The following is a 16067-nucleotide window of genomic DNA, read 5'->3' as shown; positions in this document are numbered from 1 at the left end:
ACATCTTTGAGTGATGATTTGAGGGATAAATTGAGGTTCGATTTTGGTACTTTTGATATAATGAACTCATGAGAGTGCGAGGGTTCTGGAAATATAAATTTTACCTGATTCCGAGATGTGGGCCCGATGGGCGTTTTGGTCATTGTACCTAATTTCGCGTATTAGCTTAGAATTTAATTGTAGAATCAGTTACTTGAAGTGTTATTTACATTATGAAATTGAATTGAATAGATTTGGGCCATTTGAAGTCGAGTACTCGTGGCAAGAGCGTGGTTTCGTATTGATTATTGAGTCGGTTCAAGGTAAGTGGCTTGTCTAACCTTGTGTGGGGGACCTTCCTCTTAGGATTGGTATATTTGGTAATTGAATTGCCTTGTACGTGAGGTGATGAGTGTGTACTTGTGCTAATTGTTGGAAAATCAGTTTTCTCTAAGTAATTACTAGTATGTTTCCTTTTCTGTTTCTATTACTTGCACCATAAGCTTGTTGTTAGCTTAGGAAAGCATGTCTAAGTGACTTAATTGCTTTATTTGTTCAACCTGCCTTATTTGAATTCTGTGCAGCATGCTAGGCTAGAATCACTTGTTGCCTTAATATGAAATTTTGCCATTTCTGTATATTTTCTTGTTATTGTTGTTGTGTATTTATTTTGGGACTACGGATGTGGGATTCCGGTAGCTCCCCCTTGTCTGTTTATTTTGGGTCTACGGATGTGGGATTCCGGTAGATCCCCCTGCACAGTTATATAGAACTACGGGAATGCACCCGGTAGATTCTCCAGTACTGGGTATTTATATTTGGGACTACAGAACGGGATTCTGGTAGATCCCCACGCACTATGAGTTGGACTACGGGACAGGATCCCGGGAGATCCATTGGATATGTACATATGGGACTACATGACGGTATCTTGGGAGATCCCCGATTGTTATTATTGGTGTTAAGCTGTAATTCTTTTCCGTGTTTACCTTGTTTCTGTATAATTGTTGTTGTCTTGTACACCCTGTGTTATTTTACTGTTGTACTTATTTATATTGTTATGTTCTATATTGTTGATCTTTATATTTTATTCAACCTCAATAGGGCCCTGACCTTCCTCGTCACTACCCAACCGAGGTTAGGCTTGGCACTTACTAAGTATCACCGTGGTGTACTCATGCCCTTTCTGCGCATGTTTTTCATGTGCAGATCCAGGTACCGCTACTCAGGCCTACCATCCTTGAGGAAGGCGATTGCTCTAAAGACTTCGAGGTACATCTGCCGCGTCTGCAGACCGAGGAGTCCCTTTCTATTCTAGCTGTTAAACATTGCCCTTCTATATTTTTCTTTCTTGTTAGATATTCTGGAGTTAGACTGTTAGATATTCCAAAGGCTTGTGTTTCCGTGAGTTTTCGGATTTTGGGATAGTGTATTAGATTCTGAGAAGTTGTGTTGTATATGTCAGGGGACATCTCAAATATTGTTTCATTCGGTTATTTTTGGCTTTTGATTATATCTTCCGCAAGTTTCGTTTATTTTTTCGTATTTGTTAGGCTTACCTAGTCGTAAAGACTAGGTGCCGTCATGATGGTTCACGGAGGGCGAACCGGGGTCGTGACAAGTTGCAAGACACGTTGGGAAGAAGTGGAATACTCTGCCTTTTTTGTTTCCCAGATGAAAAATATATTGAAAGGGAAAAAGGAATTGGAAAGGTTGCCTTGTAATTACATAATATAATTACCTCCAATTCTTTACCCCCTCTCGAGAATTGAAGAGTGTAATTACTCTCTCCCAATTACACCCAATTCCTCACTAATCAAGTAGTTACTTGGTCAAACAAATATGTCAAAGTGTGTAATTATACCCAAATCCAATTCCCTTGTAGCTTTCAAAAAGGGCTCTAAATAAGACTTTTTTTCTTTTGTTATGGTCATATATAATATATAAAAAACAATAATTTCTAAGATATTTTGGCAAAGTTACTTATGGATCAATTTGGGCTAAAAATTAGCCTGCCACTATAGTTAAATGGCAATTAACATGCTATAGCTACAATATCCATATTACTTGGTAGTAGCTACAATTTCGTTATTGTTGTATTGAATTTCATCTATTCGTGTGAGATATTTATAAATACAGTGAGGTAATCCGCCTGAAAAATTGGAATTACAACTGTTAATTCTGTATTTCCTGTATGAATATATTTTATAACTATAGTGAGGTAATCCGCCTAAAAATAGGGATTACATGTGTTTAATAACGGAAAACGCAATATTGAATTGTTTTAAATTTCACTATATTGAATTCAGTTATATTCAAACAACAAAAAATTAAGAAATAGGATGTATACCGCTCGATTCAATTCGGTTGTATACACGGTATTCAATTCACTTATATTCATTGTTAACTATTATACATTTTATTCAATTCACCGTATTCAATTCGACTATATTCAAATAACAAAAAATCAAAAAAATAGTGGTATTTGACTGTATTTAGTTCAATATATTCATTCGTGGTTGCTTTTATACTCTATTTAATTTGGCTGTATTAAAACAACAAAAATTAAAAAATACAAGGATCTGTCACAAAAAATAACCTTCGGAATACATAAATACATGCGAAAATACAATGTATTTGTACAGAAATATAATATATTTGAATGTATTTATACAGAATACAATGTATTTGTATCATTGTATGTGACTCAATAGCAAAGAAGAGAAGAAAGTTCGCCGGAGATAGTATCTTCCGGCCAAGCAAAATACTATATATATTGTATTAAAACTAAAAATGGAGACGAACAAACATCCGACCCTCAAATCTTTCATCGCGCCTCTAACTTTTCAAATGATACATAGATCTAAAACTTTTAGGTTTGAGTAAATTGAATACAGTGTATCAAATCTTCCATCGCGCCATGGATAGATCTGGAGCGAAGAAGGAGAACATATCTGGCCATGACTACGAATTGAGTTTTTGAAAATCTGAAGCAGAGTCGCCGAAAATATGAACAGATTTGGCCATGGCGGTGAGTCACCGGAGAAGACGATGACCTTGCCGAAGAGAGATGGAAAAGGGAGAGAGATTTGAGGGAGAAAAGAGAGGGTTGAGGGAAAAATTGAGGGATTAGTTGTATATATTTGTACTTTGCTATAAAATATAAAAAGTAACTACAAATAATAATATTTTAAAAAGTATTTTGGTTTATAATAAATAAGATGCATTATTTATCTAATTCATGTAAAATTTCCAACTTTAAATGGGTTGAGATGAATTGAGTCAATAACCAGCCCAATTTTGGCAAGTTAGGCTGGTCATTTGGGCTTAGGTCAAATCTGAAAGCCGTAGTTCTAGTTATTTTGAGATATTCAAGTTGCGAAATAGAATCATCTCTTCCTCCATCTCTTTTCTTGAAAATTTTGAGGATTTAAGTGTTATCTTACTTTAAAAAAATTCTAATATTTTCTTCCTCATGCTATATAAAAGTAGAGTTCTTAAGAATAGTATATTTGTATTTTATGTTCTCTTGGTATCTATATGATAGTACGAAAAGGTCACATAATATTTTAACAAGTGGTGCCAGAGCGTTTCTCCGATGAAAAGACTTCTTTGGGTTTGAAGATTTGTAAAGAAATAGCTCATCGAGAAGGCGTGAGTTTTAAAGGACTACATGAGATATGAAAGTTAGACACTATATGTCTTCTATGAGATTTTAATGTAATAGCCAAAAGTTAAAAAGGGATAGATAATAAATTACTTACAGTTTAAATTGAGATTACCAAATTAATCCTCACACTAGCTAGACACAAAATAAAAACTGTTGCCTCTATTCTATTAGGAATATACAAATTACATATTTTGTGATCCATTCAAAATACTACTACTCCATATCTTTTACATTTGCACTACTTTTATAAAGGAAAGGAAAAAAAATAGAAAAGGAAAATATTAATTCCAAGCTGGTAACCTACGAAAAAAGAAAAAGATCTGAGGACCCTACGGAAAAAAGAAAAAGATCTGAGGGTATTATAGAGAATCTTTAAAAAGGTACCTTTTGAGTTTTGATTAGAAGTTATAAAACGCCAAAACATTGAGAAAAATATCAGTCAGAAGTTAAAAGTACACTGTACACTGATAAAATAAAGTTTGTTCACAGTTTCCATTTCCTCTGCTTCACAGTTTTATATTACACTCAGATTCACATTCCTCTCTCTGCTTTTTCCATTTATTTTCCAATGAATTGCCTTCAGAATCTTCCCAGGTTTGTAACTCGATTTTCTTCTGTTAAATTCTAATTTCTTTTTTTTTTCTATTAATAATTCAATTTAATGTGGTTTTCAGATCCTCTGGTTTATCACTGAGAAACTTCACAGGCACTACAAAAAAGCCTTATTTCCCCGTTGTTTCACTGGTAATGATCTCTTGCATTTGTTTAATTGGTCATTTTTTATTTTTATACTCTCTTTGTTCTCCTGATGACTAGATTTGATTGCACACGTTCATTTGATTTCTATATTATATTAGTTAGTCATATTGGAAGAAAAATATACGGGGTCCATACCATCCCATTTGGTTGTAATTGACTAATCGGGCCAGCTTCCGCGCACCTGACTATTGCTCCTCCCACTTCACAGTCTTTGGGTGGGACCAAGACACCAAGTTTGGTTTGTGTGACAAAGTCTTGGAATTTTTTGTTTTCCTTTTCTACTAGCTAGAGATCACAGTTTTGCTATTATAAAAAGGGCAGCTCTTCTCATTTCACTACACATACAGTCAGGGGCGAAGCTATTGACCACACTTCGCCGAAAAATTATACTACGTATAAGGTAAAATGTTACTTGTTATCTATTAAAAATAGACTTTGAACACCCTTACATAGCCCACTGGCAAAGGGTATTCAAAATTTGAACACCCTTATTGAATTTCCTGACTTCGCTACTGCATACAGTGAGAAAGAAAATAGTCTGTCAGAAAATTTGAGAAGGTGAGCGATGTTATAATAAGTTGTGCATTTCAAAAGAGGACTATTTCTTTTAAGTGTATAGTGGTCTATTGAGTATTTTACTCGAGATTTTGAAGTGTAAATTTGTTAATGTAGTGATATTAATTTGCTGGTTTTCCCTTTATTGGGAAGGTTTTTTCACATTAAAATCTTGGTGTCCTTGTTACTCTTTTATTGCCGTTGATTATTGTCTCTTGTTGCTAGGTTTAGATTGCTATTATTTGCCGTGCATATATTTTCTTGTGTGCTAAAATTCACAATTAAATATTTAAGTAATGGTTGTAACGTTCGTTTGATAGAGAATACATATTTTCAAAGTTGTAAAAGTAGTATGTAAATTGAATGGTATCAAACGTTTGGGACGTCAGGAAATGTTATACAATTGAAAAGGAAGGAGTGGTGATCTGTAATTTCTACAGGTTGTGATCAATATTGAACCTTATCATTTTCATTTACAGGGGATGACAAAATTTGCTGATCAGCGTCTAAGTATTGTGGCACAGGTAAGATTTGAATTGGCAAATGATGACTCATTCACTGGTAGTTCCTTTTTGCTTTACATTTTTTTGGATTGATCAGATTATTTATATGATTAACCTACTCCCTTTTACATTCTGGAGTTGTTATTAGCCATCTATGTACCTAACAGTAAGTACCGGACGAATCTAGATTTTGTCATTTCCAAAATTTACATCAATTTCGCTAGTATTATCCATCATAGAAATGGATTTTTTGCTGATAACCGTGGTGTCTGGGCCAGCTTGCGAGTACCTCGACTAATTCCATGGGGTACCTGCTACCTCCCACCAGCACAAGTACCGGGTAACTCTGTCTACCAAGGTGAAATCACCTAGTGTTTTTGTCTCCGCTCAGATTTGAACCTGAGGCCTCATTAATCTCAACCCACTTTATTGACCACTAGGCCGCAGTCCACACCCTTGGGTGCCATCATAGAAATGGATATTGATGTCAGATATTCTTGTTTTATAAACTCAACAAAAGAAATAAGACAATAGAAGTAGCAGTTATATGCGTGTTAATACCAAAAAATCTTATTTGCTGGCATGACCAGTTGTGGATAATGGATGTGAAAAAGGACATGATTTACTTTTCGTGACAAGACGAAGTGTTGCTTTTGTTTTCATCTATTAACATATCTTTCTAAAGATATAGTCTCCAACATGCTGCTCTCCGAGCTAAAAGTTTCTATGAGGTGGAAGTATAGATTTGAACTCGATCCAACATTTCATTTCTTCATATCTTAAAGCTAGTTTGTGAAGTCCTAATATGGCCAAAAATTGCGAAAAAATTTGAACATGCTTTCTGCTTCTTGTTGAAATCGAATATGTTATAGGAGTAGCATTTATTAAGTGTTCACTGCAGCTTCTTCTCCTCTCTCTCGCTGTCTACTCTTTCTTTTATCTATGAAATCCATTTCTGAATTGGCATTAGCTTTCTTGCTCTCTTTCTAGGTTGTATCTGGTTCTGAATCTAGTACAGAGAAGGATGAAACAGAGAAGGATGCGGTAAAATCTGATACATACAGTAATGACATGACTGCAGCCATGGGAGCTGGTTAGTCTATCTTTCTACACATTTTCTGGTTTGTGAACTTTATTTTCTTTCACATTGAGGATTTTTCTGGTGCATGCCTTTCCAATATGAATAAGAAAGCTATTAAACTTAGTAGTTTGACTTATCAAGGAAAACTTATTAGTCTCCCTGCCCCTGGCAATTTTATAAAGTTGCATTACATGCTAGCTGAATCGGTTAAGTTATGTACAATCTTTTTCTACTATTTACTTTTCTTTGTTTCTCCTTCTTGCCTTGCCCTTTGTTGAAGATCCTTTCCTTATGCAAACTGCAACTCCAAGTTTGCTCCTGATTCAGTTGTATTAGCATAATGTCCGGATCATCTAACTTAATGACATTCTCTTTTAGGCAGTAATTAATCAGAAAATTTGCAGAGTTCTATTAACTAACAAGTGTGGCACTCATATCGCCACTAACTTTTTTAATGCAGTTTTAACCTATAGGCATGAGTTAGGAATGAACTACAACTTCATCCGTCCAGATTTGATTGTTGGGTCATGTCTACAGGTGACGAGTAATTCCTTTTTCTTAGAACATATTATCCTTTTCTCGAGGTGATCTTTTGACTTCTTTTTTTGACTCCAACAAAATTGACAGACTCCTGAGGATGTGGACAAGCTTCGCAGCATTGGAGTAAAAACTATTTTTTGCTTGCAGCAAAATCCAGATCTCGAGTATCCGTAAAATATGTCATGATTGTTTATTTCATGTTGGATCAACCAATCTATTTCACCCTCAATCTACGACATCTTTTTACAAGTCCTTAATTAGTGTTCTCTAGATATTTTGGGGTTGATATCGGTGCAATTCGTGAATATGCCAACAAATGCAGTGATATTGAACACTTGCGTGCCGAAATAAGGTTAGTTTAGCAGAAGTTAAAAAAAGTGCTGCAGTGCCTTGTTTTGTCAATGTAAACACACACACTCTCTCTCTCTCTGTATCTCTATCTATCCCTTTTCATTTGTATGAAAGTTGACCACTTCTTTGATGTTACAACTAGTGCAGGAGTTTATGCCATTGAGAAATGCATGTTCTTCTTTCTGTTACTTTTTAGGTTTAAACGGAAATAAATTAAAGGCTTAGAGTTGGTTTGAACTTTGAACATGGAATAACAGGTTAAAGGACAAGAAAGAAAACATTTATTACTGGGCTAAGTTTTGCATTCATTTGCAAAAGATTTATTCTCCATATCGCCCATGAATCAGTTCCTTTTCTTCCTTCAATTGCAAGAAATGCAATCACTAAAGTAAGCACACTTGTTTATTTCCTAGTCGTTTGGTTGGCAGTTGCGGAAATCTTTTACAGATACCAAAATTGTTATACTTTTTATTATGGCTGATAAATATAACTGCAAGTGTGTATGCACTTTTTGTGTTAAGTACATTAGGTCTACAAGACTTACAACATAATATTATACGATGTGAAATTATTTTGTTTTTGCATTCTTGTCTTAAACCCATATTAAGAAGGAATAATCAGGATTGGAATTTGATTGCGAGCAGCAATATGCTTGTATTATAACAGCATATGTGCACAGTACTAAAAGATGAAGTTATTTTTATTTTGAGAATATTTGCTAAATGTACTCTGCCTTATCTTGCTGTGTTAGAAAAGAGGTTCTTCATTACATGGGCTGACATGTCTTGGCATTCTCATTCTTACCCCAAGCTAAGATGAAAACAGAAAAAGTTTTTTCGAAAAATTGGACAAGCATTTTGCTAATGCGTATTTATAAAATTTTATAATCTCTAGAATATGTGATGCCACGAGGTATTTCCAAAAGTTAATTCCTAATTGTGTTGATGCTTGATGACGCAGGGATTTTGATGCATTTGATTTGAGGTTGCGGCTTCCAGCTGTTGTAAGCAAACTGAGCAAGGCCGTCAATAGAAATGGGGGTGTGACTTACATACATTGCACCGCTGGACTTGGCAGAGCTCCGGCAGTTGCGGTAAGTGCTTATGAGTTTCTCTATGTCGCCTGACAGATGCAATGGCATTAAAGTACTAATTAAACATGGAAGTTTCCTCCTCTTGCTTGTGTTTTTAGGATCATTTCTCAACACTTTAATGATATAGAGCACAGTATCCTTGCTCCTGAAATAATGACTTTTTCCCAGTCAACCTTGAATTGATAAATGTAGATTTGGCTTCTGGGAAGATCTGAAATTGTGTTTTTGCGTAGAAGAAGGTTGCTGTCACTTTAGCATAATACTTGTTCTTTTCTTCATTTACTTGAGTTTGTTCTTTGCTTATCCATAGACAGACTTTTTGATGCACTAATATACGTTACTTGCGCTTAATGCAAGACCTTAAATATCTAAGTGGCCTACATCCTCTTTAATATGAAATGATGCAATCAATTTCCCTTGTCTGAATAAGTGTGTTTCATACATTATTATCTTCCGAGTAGCAGTCTTTTCCTGTTGATGGTCTCTGCTCCTCTCACCTCATCTCCCTGTCTCTTCGTCTCCAACATTCTATGTCAGCTAGACCTCCTCTCAATCTTTGTACCTGAATCAATTCCCACCACTCCTTTCCAAACTTAACACTCATTGCTTGCCCTGGAGCATTGCAGCATTACACATCAAGTTCTTGCAACAACAGAATCAAACTCCATGATAAAAAGTTTCCTTTCTGCACTCCCCCTCCCCTCATCTCCAAATCCCAGTCCTAACACTTTCCGTTCCCATCTCCAATTTTCAGCCACAATTCGGAAAACACCTGATCCAAATTCGTGAATTTGAGCAGATTCTGTCTTTTCTTTGATTTTCAATTAGCAGTTCAGTGCCTTTGCTTTGTGCTAGAAGTCCATTGTGACTGCTCTATTATACTGATCTGGTGATTGTACTTGCATTTGTTCTTTTGTTTTTGCCACTTTGTGGTGTTTGTAATGGACTAATGATTGCAAGAGCCGTAGAAGGGCAGTGGAAAAGTTCACCGAAATTTCATCATTGTCTGGGGTCCCTTCTGTCTGCATTGGTCCATGTTCTGCCTTCTTCTAAACCTCAAAGATGTCGGGTGAATCGTCTTGGACAATGACCTCTCTGGTGCTTGCAGGCTGCACACAAGTAGGAGAAGAAACCATTCAATAGCTGGTCATACTCCAAATCAGACTTTTGGCCGATTTCATGCCTTGAGCCGTGCAATCACCTCATTCAAAAGTTTGAGTAGTTAGAGAGGACACTTTATTTACTTAAGTATATCTTCAACACACCCCTCAAGTGCTAACTTGATTCTCTTTCATGGTTCAAGCATGTGAAAACTTCTCCTTAATGAAGGATGCTAGTGAGACTTGAACTTAGTACCTCTGCGTACTTTGATTCCATGTTGAACTGTATGATTACTTACAAGTTGAGTTTGTGACGTGCGACATTGCCTGAAGCTTTTGCGGCAAAAGCTCTTTCATACATTTTGGCAGTCCTCCTTGTACATCCTCCTTAGCGAACTAGGACTTGCAGAATGATTTCTAAAATGTTCTTATTAACTTTACCTTTGCTTTCGACTCATAACAGATCTTCGCGGGCATGAGACTTTTTCAGTACTGAGATTTTGCTTGCAAAAAAAACCATGTGTTAGTGTAGCGTTTAAGGAGAATGTGATCTTTAATAAGAAAATGCAAACTATTTCAGATTTCTACAGATATGCACCTGGAACTGTGTTGTTTTATTTATCAAATGTATCTTGTAATTTCTTATTTGAAAAAGTATCTTGTACTTGAAATGCAATCACGATTGGATGGAAATATTTTATTTGTATAATTTACATTGTGATTGTACTTATATTCTTTTTGGAACTTTGAATTGCAGTTGACATATATGTTCTGGGTTCAAGGCTATAAGCTTAGTGAAGCTTTCAATTTACTCATGGTAATTTTTCCCTATTATGTTGGTTATGTAGTTTCACTTTTTGAAAGTATTGTTGTTGCTGTCTGGCTTGCTATAACACCAAGTGTTCTTTGAGATGAGTTACCATGAATTATGGTCCTTGAGGAGGACGAGTTTGTCTTATAGGTTCCTGTAGCCGAACTTTTGAAGTTGATATCATCTATTGAAGATAGAGTAATACCATGATTTATTGGTCTTTGCACTAAAAATCCTTATGCTGATGACCTGAGGAAAGAGTTTATGCGGATCGCTTCTGTAGCCAAAGTTTTTGAAGTTGATTATAGCCTGTTGAGGATAGAGTAATACGATGTTTTATTGGTTTTTGCAATAAAAATTTCCTCGGAATATTTTTATGAACCATAGCCACTGAAACTTAGCTGATTCTTTTTACTATTTTTTCCCTTTTATATAGCGTAATCTGTTTTTTTTTTTTTTCAACTCGAACTGGATTTTACATATCTTGACCAACTCTATCTTTTTTCAGAGCAAGCGTTCCTGCTTTCCAAAACTAGATGCCATCAAAAGTGCCACAGCAGACATTGTGAGTTTTATTGTTGTTTTAACAATTTATCATTCCCATAGTTCCCTTGTGGCTTGTGGTGTTGGTGTGGGATGCATGGTAATATATATTGCACTTTATCACTTAATAAATTAAATATGTAATTTGAATCATTAGTTAGGATCCATAGTGCTATGTATATCTGACAACAGTATTCTTTTCTTTGGTGAATGGTCAATACTGCTATAACGTGCAGAAAGAAACTAGATTTTATAGTATAATATTTGTTGCATTACAATCTTCTACAACACCATGGAAGACTTTTCATCTTTGTTTTAGCTAGATATGTCTTCCGCAAACAGTGTTGTTCCCCAGCTGCCTTTACATCTATTTTTCATTTCACATTCTGCTTTCCAATTATGATAGGTGGTTATTCTCATATATGCTTTTCTGTTCCTGGCTAAGTATCTTCGTTTCTAAAGCTTACAGGCCTTAAAAGGAAGCCTGCCACGTTGACATGGTCTGGTGATGATTGTAGTACAGTGGAAATATCTGGACTTGATATTGGCTGGGGCCAGGTAATAGTCACGTCTCACAAACGGTACCTTGTTATTTTCTTCCGAATGTATGACAGTTTTATTGCTGACCAGAAAATATTGAAGTTCATCTTTTTCAAGTTTCGACTGTCAGTTGCCCAAAACCTGATAAATAAACTTCAGTTGAGACACTAGGATATACTTCTGTAGTTTTATAATGAAGGCCGAGAATTCAAAATAGTAAAAAAATATGAATTGTCAGATGAGTGTTACCGTTTATTTTTTAGAAAGTTTTCTCAATAATGTTGTCTTTTAATATTATCTAAGATCAATTCACTGGTTACACGTAGATTACTCTATAGCAATCACATTCCCTGTCCTCAATATAGTAAGAGCTCTTACTACTTGGGAAGGAACATTTTTAAGAATAACGTGTCTCCATTATTATAGCATTCCATTGCATTTTACATGTTTTGAAAGAAGGTTCATGAAATATTCTTCTCACTTGATGCAACTTTGCAACTTTGCATTATTCCATGCTTTATATTAGAGCTAGTTTAACAACTGTTCTATAATGTTTTCAGAGAATACCCTTGGAATTTGATGAGGAACGAGGTTTGTGGACTCTCCAGAGGGATTTGCCTGTAAGTATGTTCTTTTAGGCTTGGTGTATTTCTTCCTTTCTTACAATGACGGAAATAGAATTATAGAAACATTTCATATATTCATCACAACCTACTGAATCTTTTAAACTTCAAACATGCCATATACCCCATGGTTCTTCGTGTTAGAATGCTGTGACATTAACAATCAAATTTCATGAAATTATTCCAAAACCATCTAAAGAATATACTATTATAAATTAATAACATAAAAAGTATATATTGTTATAAATTAGTTGGAGAACATACAACAAATGTTTTGTAAAGGTTGTCAATCCTAATTTCTCTCCGTTAACAGGAAGGACACTATGAATACAAGTATATTGTTGATGGTGTATGGACATGCAGTGAGTTTGAGCCCATCACTTCTCCCAACAAAGATGGACATGTCAACAACTATGTAAAGGTAAGGAACTGATTTTGCCTGGTTTTATAGAGAGAGAGGTGCCATGTCCTATAGTTTCTTCTTACTTGTGCCTTTGTTCTTTTGGACTTCTTGTTTCACTAGTTGGTGTTTTATTTATTATTCCCGTGTCGAAATGTCTTCTTCCGAGGCACAAGAGATAAAACACTGACTAGCATACACCAGATATTGGAACTAGATAGAATTGTTTATCCATACTTTTCACCGGACATCTCATTGGCCATCATATGCTGCAGTGAAGAGTGTTTAGCCTTATCTCTGTTGGAACTGCTTAAAAAGTCGAATGTCTATTTACTCTGACCTTTAACTCTAGAGTTACCATTCTTTGACTTCACGACGTGCCAGCAGGTTCTTGACGACAATCCAGACAGCATCAGTGCAGCAGTTCGGAATAGGATCACTAGTGATGATCCTGATCTTACTTCAGACGAAAGGCTAATAATTAGGGAATTTCTTGAAGCTTATCCAGACGAAGAATGAAGTCGATGCCATAGCATATACTTACTATATACACGTTATAATTGTAAGCTAGCCAATAATTTGCTATAATTCATGCAATGTAAGATGTAGCTGTTTGTAGTATGACCACACCAGTTGTATGATACGTTTACAGGAATAAACATTAGTTATATGTTTTAGTGAAGTAACTTACTCCACCAGTGCTTCTCTTCCTCTTTGTCATCTGTCTCTTCATTTCATAAGCTGTGATTTTATTGTGCAATGGCAGTCAATTTAAGCACAAGAGTATATTATCTTTCTTATAATCCACATTTAATGGTAAAATAGTCGACAAAATTCTGATAACTTACCAAGATTATTCCTTAAAAATTCTAGATTTAACATTAAATCTCAAATAAAAGTTCAAAAGGTGGAGCAACAAACTTTTGATGTGGTGAAATTTCTAAAGAAGAGAAATAAATAGGATGAGTCATTAGAAGACCTTGCTTAACTTTTCATGTTCTTATTTTTTTGGTTTTCCACCTGTTGTTCAGTATACGTATTGGGACCCCACTAAATCAGGATTCACGCTCTCTAACAAAGGCAGCTTCATATCCAGAAATGGAACTCCAAATCTTTGATTAAGAATGAATGAATACTTACCAAATAAAAGTTAAAAAACTGAAATAAAGTACCCGAGGGAAAAAAAAAAAAAGATAGATAGTTATTGAGATCCTAAAAAGGGTTAAAAGCTTTAAATTCCTTCATGTGACATCAATTTATAATTACATAGAAGTTAGTAAAGTACTTTGAATAATTAATGCATAATCCAAGTGTCAAATAGTAATAAGCAGAGAATGATTTTCTTTTCAAGGACACATATTTAAGCAGAGAAAGCATAATCTACAATGTGTCGGTGAGAAACAGTCACAATCCAACACTAATCTAACTTTTTATATTCCAAATCACATGTTTAAGCATTAAGGCTCAGCGTCATTTTTTTTGTTGATCTGTATTTTTTTGGTTGAGAAATATGTATTTTTAACCGCTCCCAAAAATAATAGCGATAAAATGTATTTTTTTTAATATATGCGTATTGTATATATATAATATACATATTTTCTAATATATTTTTTTGACTAGCGAGTGCAATTAATTTCAATTGTCCGGTCAATATTGTATTTTACTCTATCCTTTTTCCTTGTGATTCATTAAGGCAATCTTTTGAGAGGATTGAAAAACAAATTAAAGTACCTGTTTATGTATTTTTAAAGAAATTTATTTTGTATTTGTTACCCGAAATTGAAAATACCCCCAAAATATTCGGCAATCTAATAAACTGAATCACGAAAATCATCTATAATATTTTGAAATTCGCAACATTTTTCCATGTTATGTTTTCCTGTTATCAAATTTTCGTTCATCTACCATATAGGAAACTATATTATCAAATATGTTCATAGTTTGCATATTACCCGTCATGCTAATAGTATTTCGACAAAATATAAATAACTCATTAAATAAGGAATCATTGTAATTGTAGGCTTCCTTACTTAGGCGCGCTAATATTGGGGAATTAAATATTTTTCCAGATATTTTACAACCCAAATCACGCATTAATATTATCAGCTATTTCAATTCAAAATTTAGCGACTCTGTTTTTGCGATACACTGGGTTTCAACATTTTTTCTAATTTCACAAATCAAAAACGACTAAATCTTCTACAATTCTTCTGCAACAAATGCAATTATGTCCAAAATCCCAATTATACTACAACTGAATGAGAATTTGGATAGCTATGGGAGATTTAGAGAACTTCAGGTCGATGGCATTGTAGTCGATGAGGATGCGAGTTATAGTCTATTGATTTCTACAATAGCACAACAATTAATGATCGATACATCCAAAAAAATTATAGAAATCAAATACAAAGCAAAAGAAAAGAGAGCAGCAATTCCACTATTGACATCCATTAAAAAGTTTTGAAGCTTTGAATTCGAATTTGGGTTTTCAAAAATTATTATTTGTTTGGATTGGGTGTTGTTTAAAATAATTGGGAATATGATTTGGAGTTTATATCTCAATTTTGAGAGGTTTTGGTGAAGATTAGACTTGGTTTTGGCTTAATTTCATATTGAAACTCGAATAATAATAAGAAGAAGAAGAAGAAGAAGACATGACATACATTATATTGCAGAAATTGTAAAAAAATTGTAGACTGTTGTTTATTTATTTTTCTTTTATTCATTTAACTATTGTATGAAAGTTGAACAACATTGTATAAAAATTGTATTTAAGTGGTATTATATTGTAGTTGTGTATATATGGAGACGAAAAAGGAAAACAAAAACTTAGAATCGTATCTGTTATGTATAACTGTTCGCGATTTCAATATGGAATTGAGTATCACCAATGAGAACACAGTTGCAGGTTTGTGTTGTTCCATTTTCTATCAAATTCTGGTTGTATATCAATGTCCTACACTTTATCTACATTTTATCTATAAAATAAACTACATGTCAGAGTAAATATATATATATATATATATATATATATATATATGGATTTTCACAATATCTACAAAATTTCTACATTTATCCTACAATAAAACTACATATCATTTGAAAAATTAATATGAAATACAGAATTTTAATATTTCTACAAAATTTCTACAAATTGTTCATAACTGAATTTATCTTTATTTTCATGCAAGTACGTCTGGAACATTAAAGTTACTTGATATGCCAACATCTCCCGTTATAGAGGAATATGAAAGTATAATAATAACAGATAGTACACCAAGTTTTTATTGAAGTAGGACAAGTATACCAAGACAAGCAAATTTCATACAATTAATTATACATAGTAAAAATAAATTTCATACAACTAATTATATATTATACCGCTTAAATATAATTTTTATATAATGTTGTTCAACTTTCATACAATAGTTAAATGAATAAAAGAAAAATAAATAAACAACAGTCTACAATTTTTCTATAATTTCTACAATATAATGTATGTCATGTGTTCTTCTTCTT

The 16067-nt window shown here is 34.0% G+C and overlaps 1 protein-coding gene across 3 annotated transcripts; it reads left to right on the top strand.

Moving 5' to 3' along the window:
* The first annotated feature begins 4082 nt into the window (after positions 1-4082).
* Positions 4083-13230, top strand: LOC107812930 (phosphoglucan phosphatase DSP4, amyloplastic). 3 transcript variants are annotated; one of them, XM_016638119.2, is made up of 14 exons: positions 4083-4243; positions 4324-4393; positions 5443-5487; positions 6457-6559; positions 7008-7084; positions 7175-7251; positions 7359-7439; positions 8399-8531; positions 10389-10448; positions 10951-11007; positions 11448-11543; positions 12086-12145; positions 12462-12569; positions 12936-13230. In XM_016638119.2, exons 1-14 carry the CDS (start codon positions 4218-4220, stop codon positions 13065-13067), a joined length of 1125 nt encoding a protein of 374 aa, XP_016493605.1. In that variant the 5' UTR covers positions 4083-4217; the 3' UTR covers positions 13068-13230. The 3 variants fall into 3 exon arrangements, with proteins under 3 accessions (XP_016493605.1, XP_075080933.1, XP_075080932.1); XM_075224832.1 differs by lacking the exons at positions 4083-4243; positions 4324-4393 and adding an exon at positions 4719-4808; XM_075224831.1 differs by lacking the exons at positions 4083-4243; positions 4324-4393 and adding an exon at positions 4888-4966.
* Positions 13231-16067: the final 2837 nt, after the last annotated feature.

Source organism: Nicotiana tabacum, chromosome 11, assembly GCF_000715075.1.
Source record: "Nicotiana tabacum cultivar K326 chromosome 11, ASM71507v2, whole genome shotgun sequence".
Taxonomy (NCBI): domain Eukaryota; kingdom Viridiplantae; phylum Streptophyta; class Magnoliopsida; order Solanales; family Solanaceae; genus Nicotiana; species Nicotiana tabacum.
Note: the sequence above shows the minus strand (reverse complement) of the source record. Positions and strands in the feature narration are given on the sequence as shown.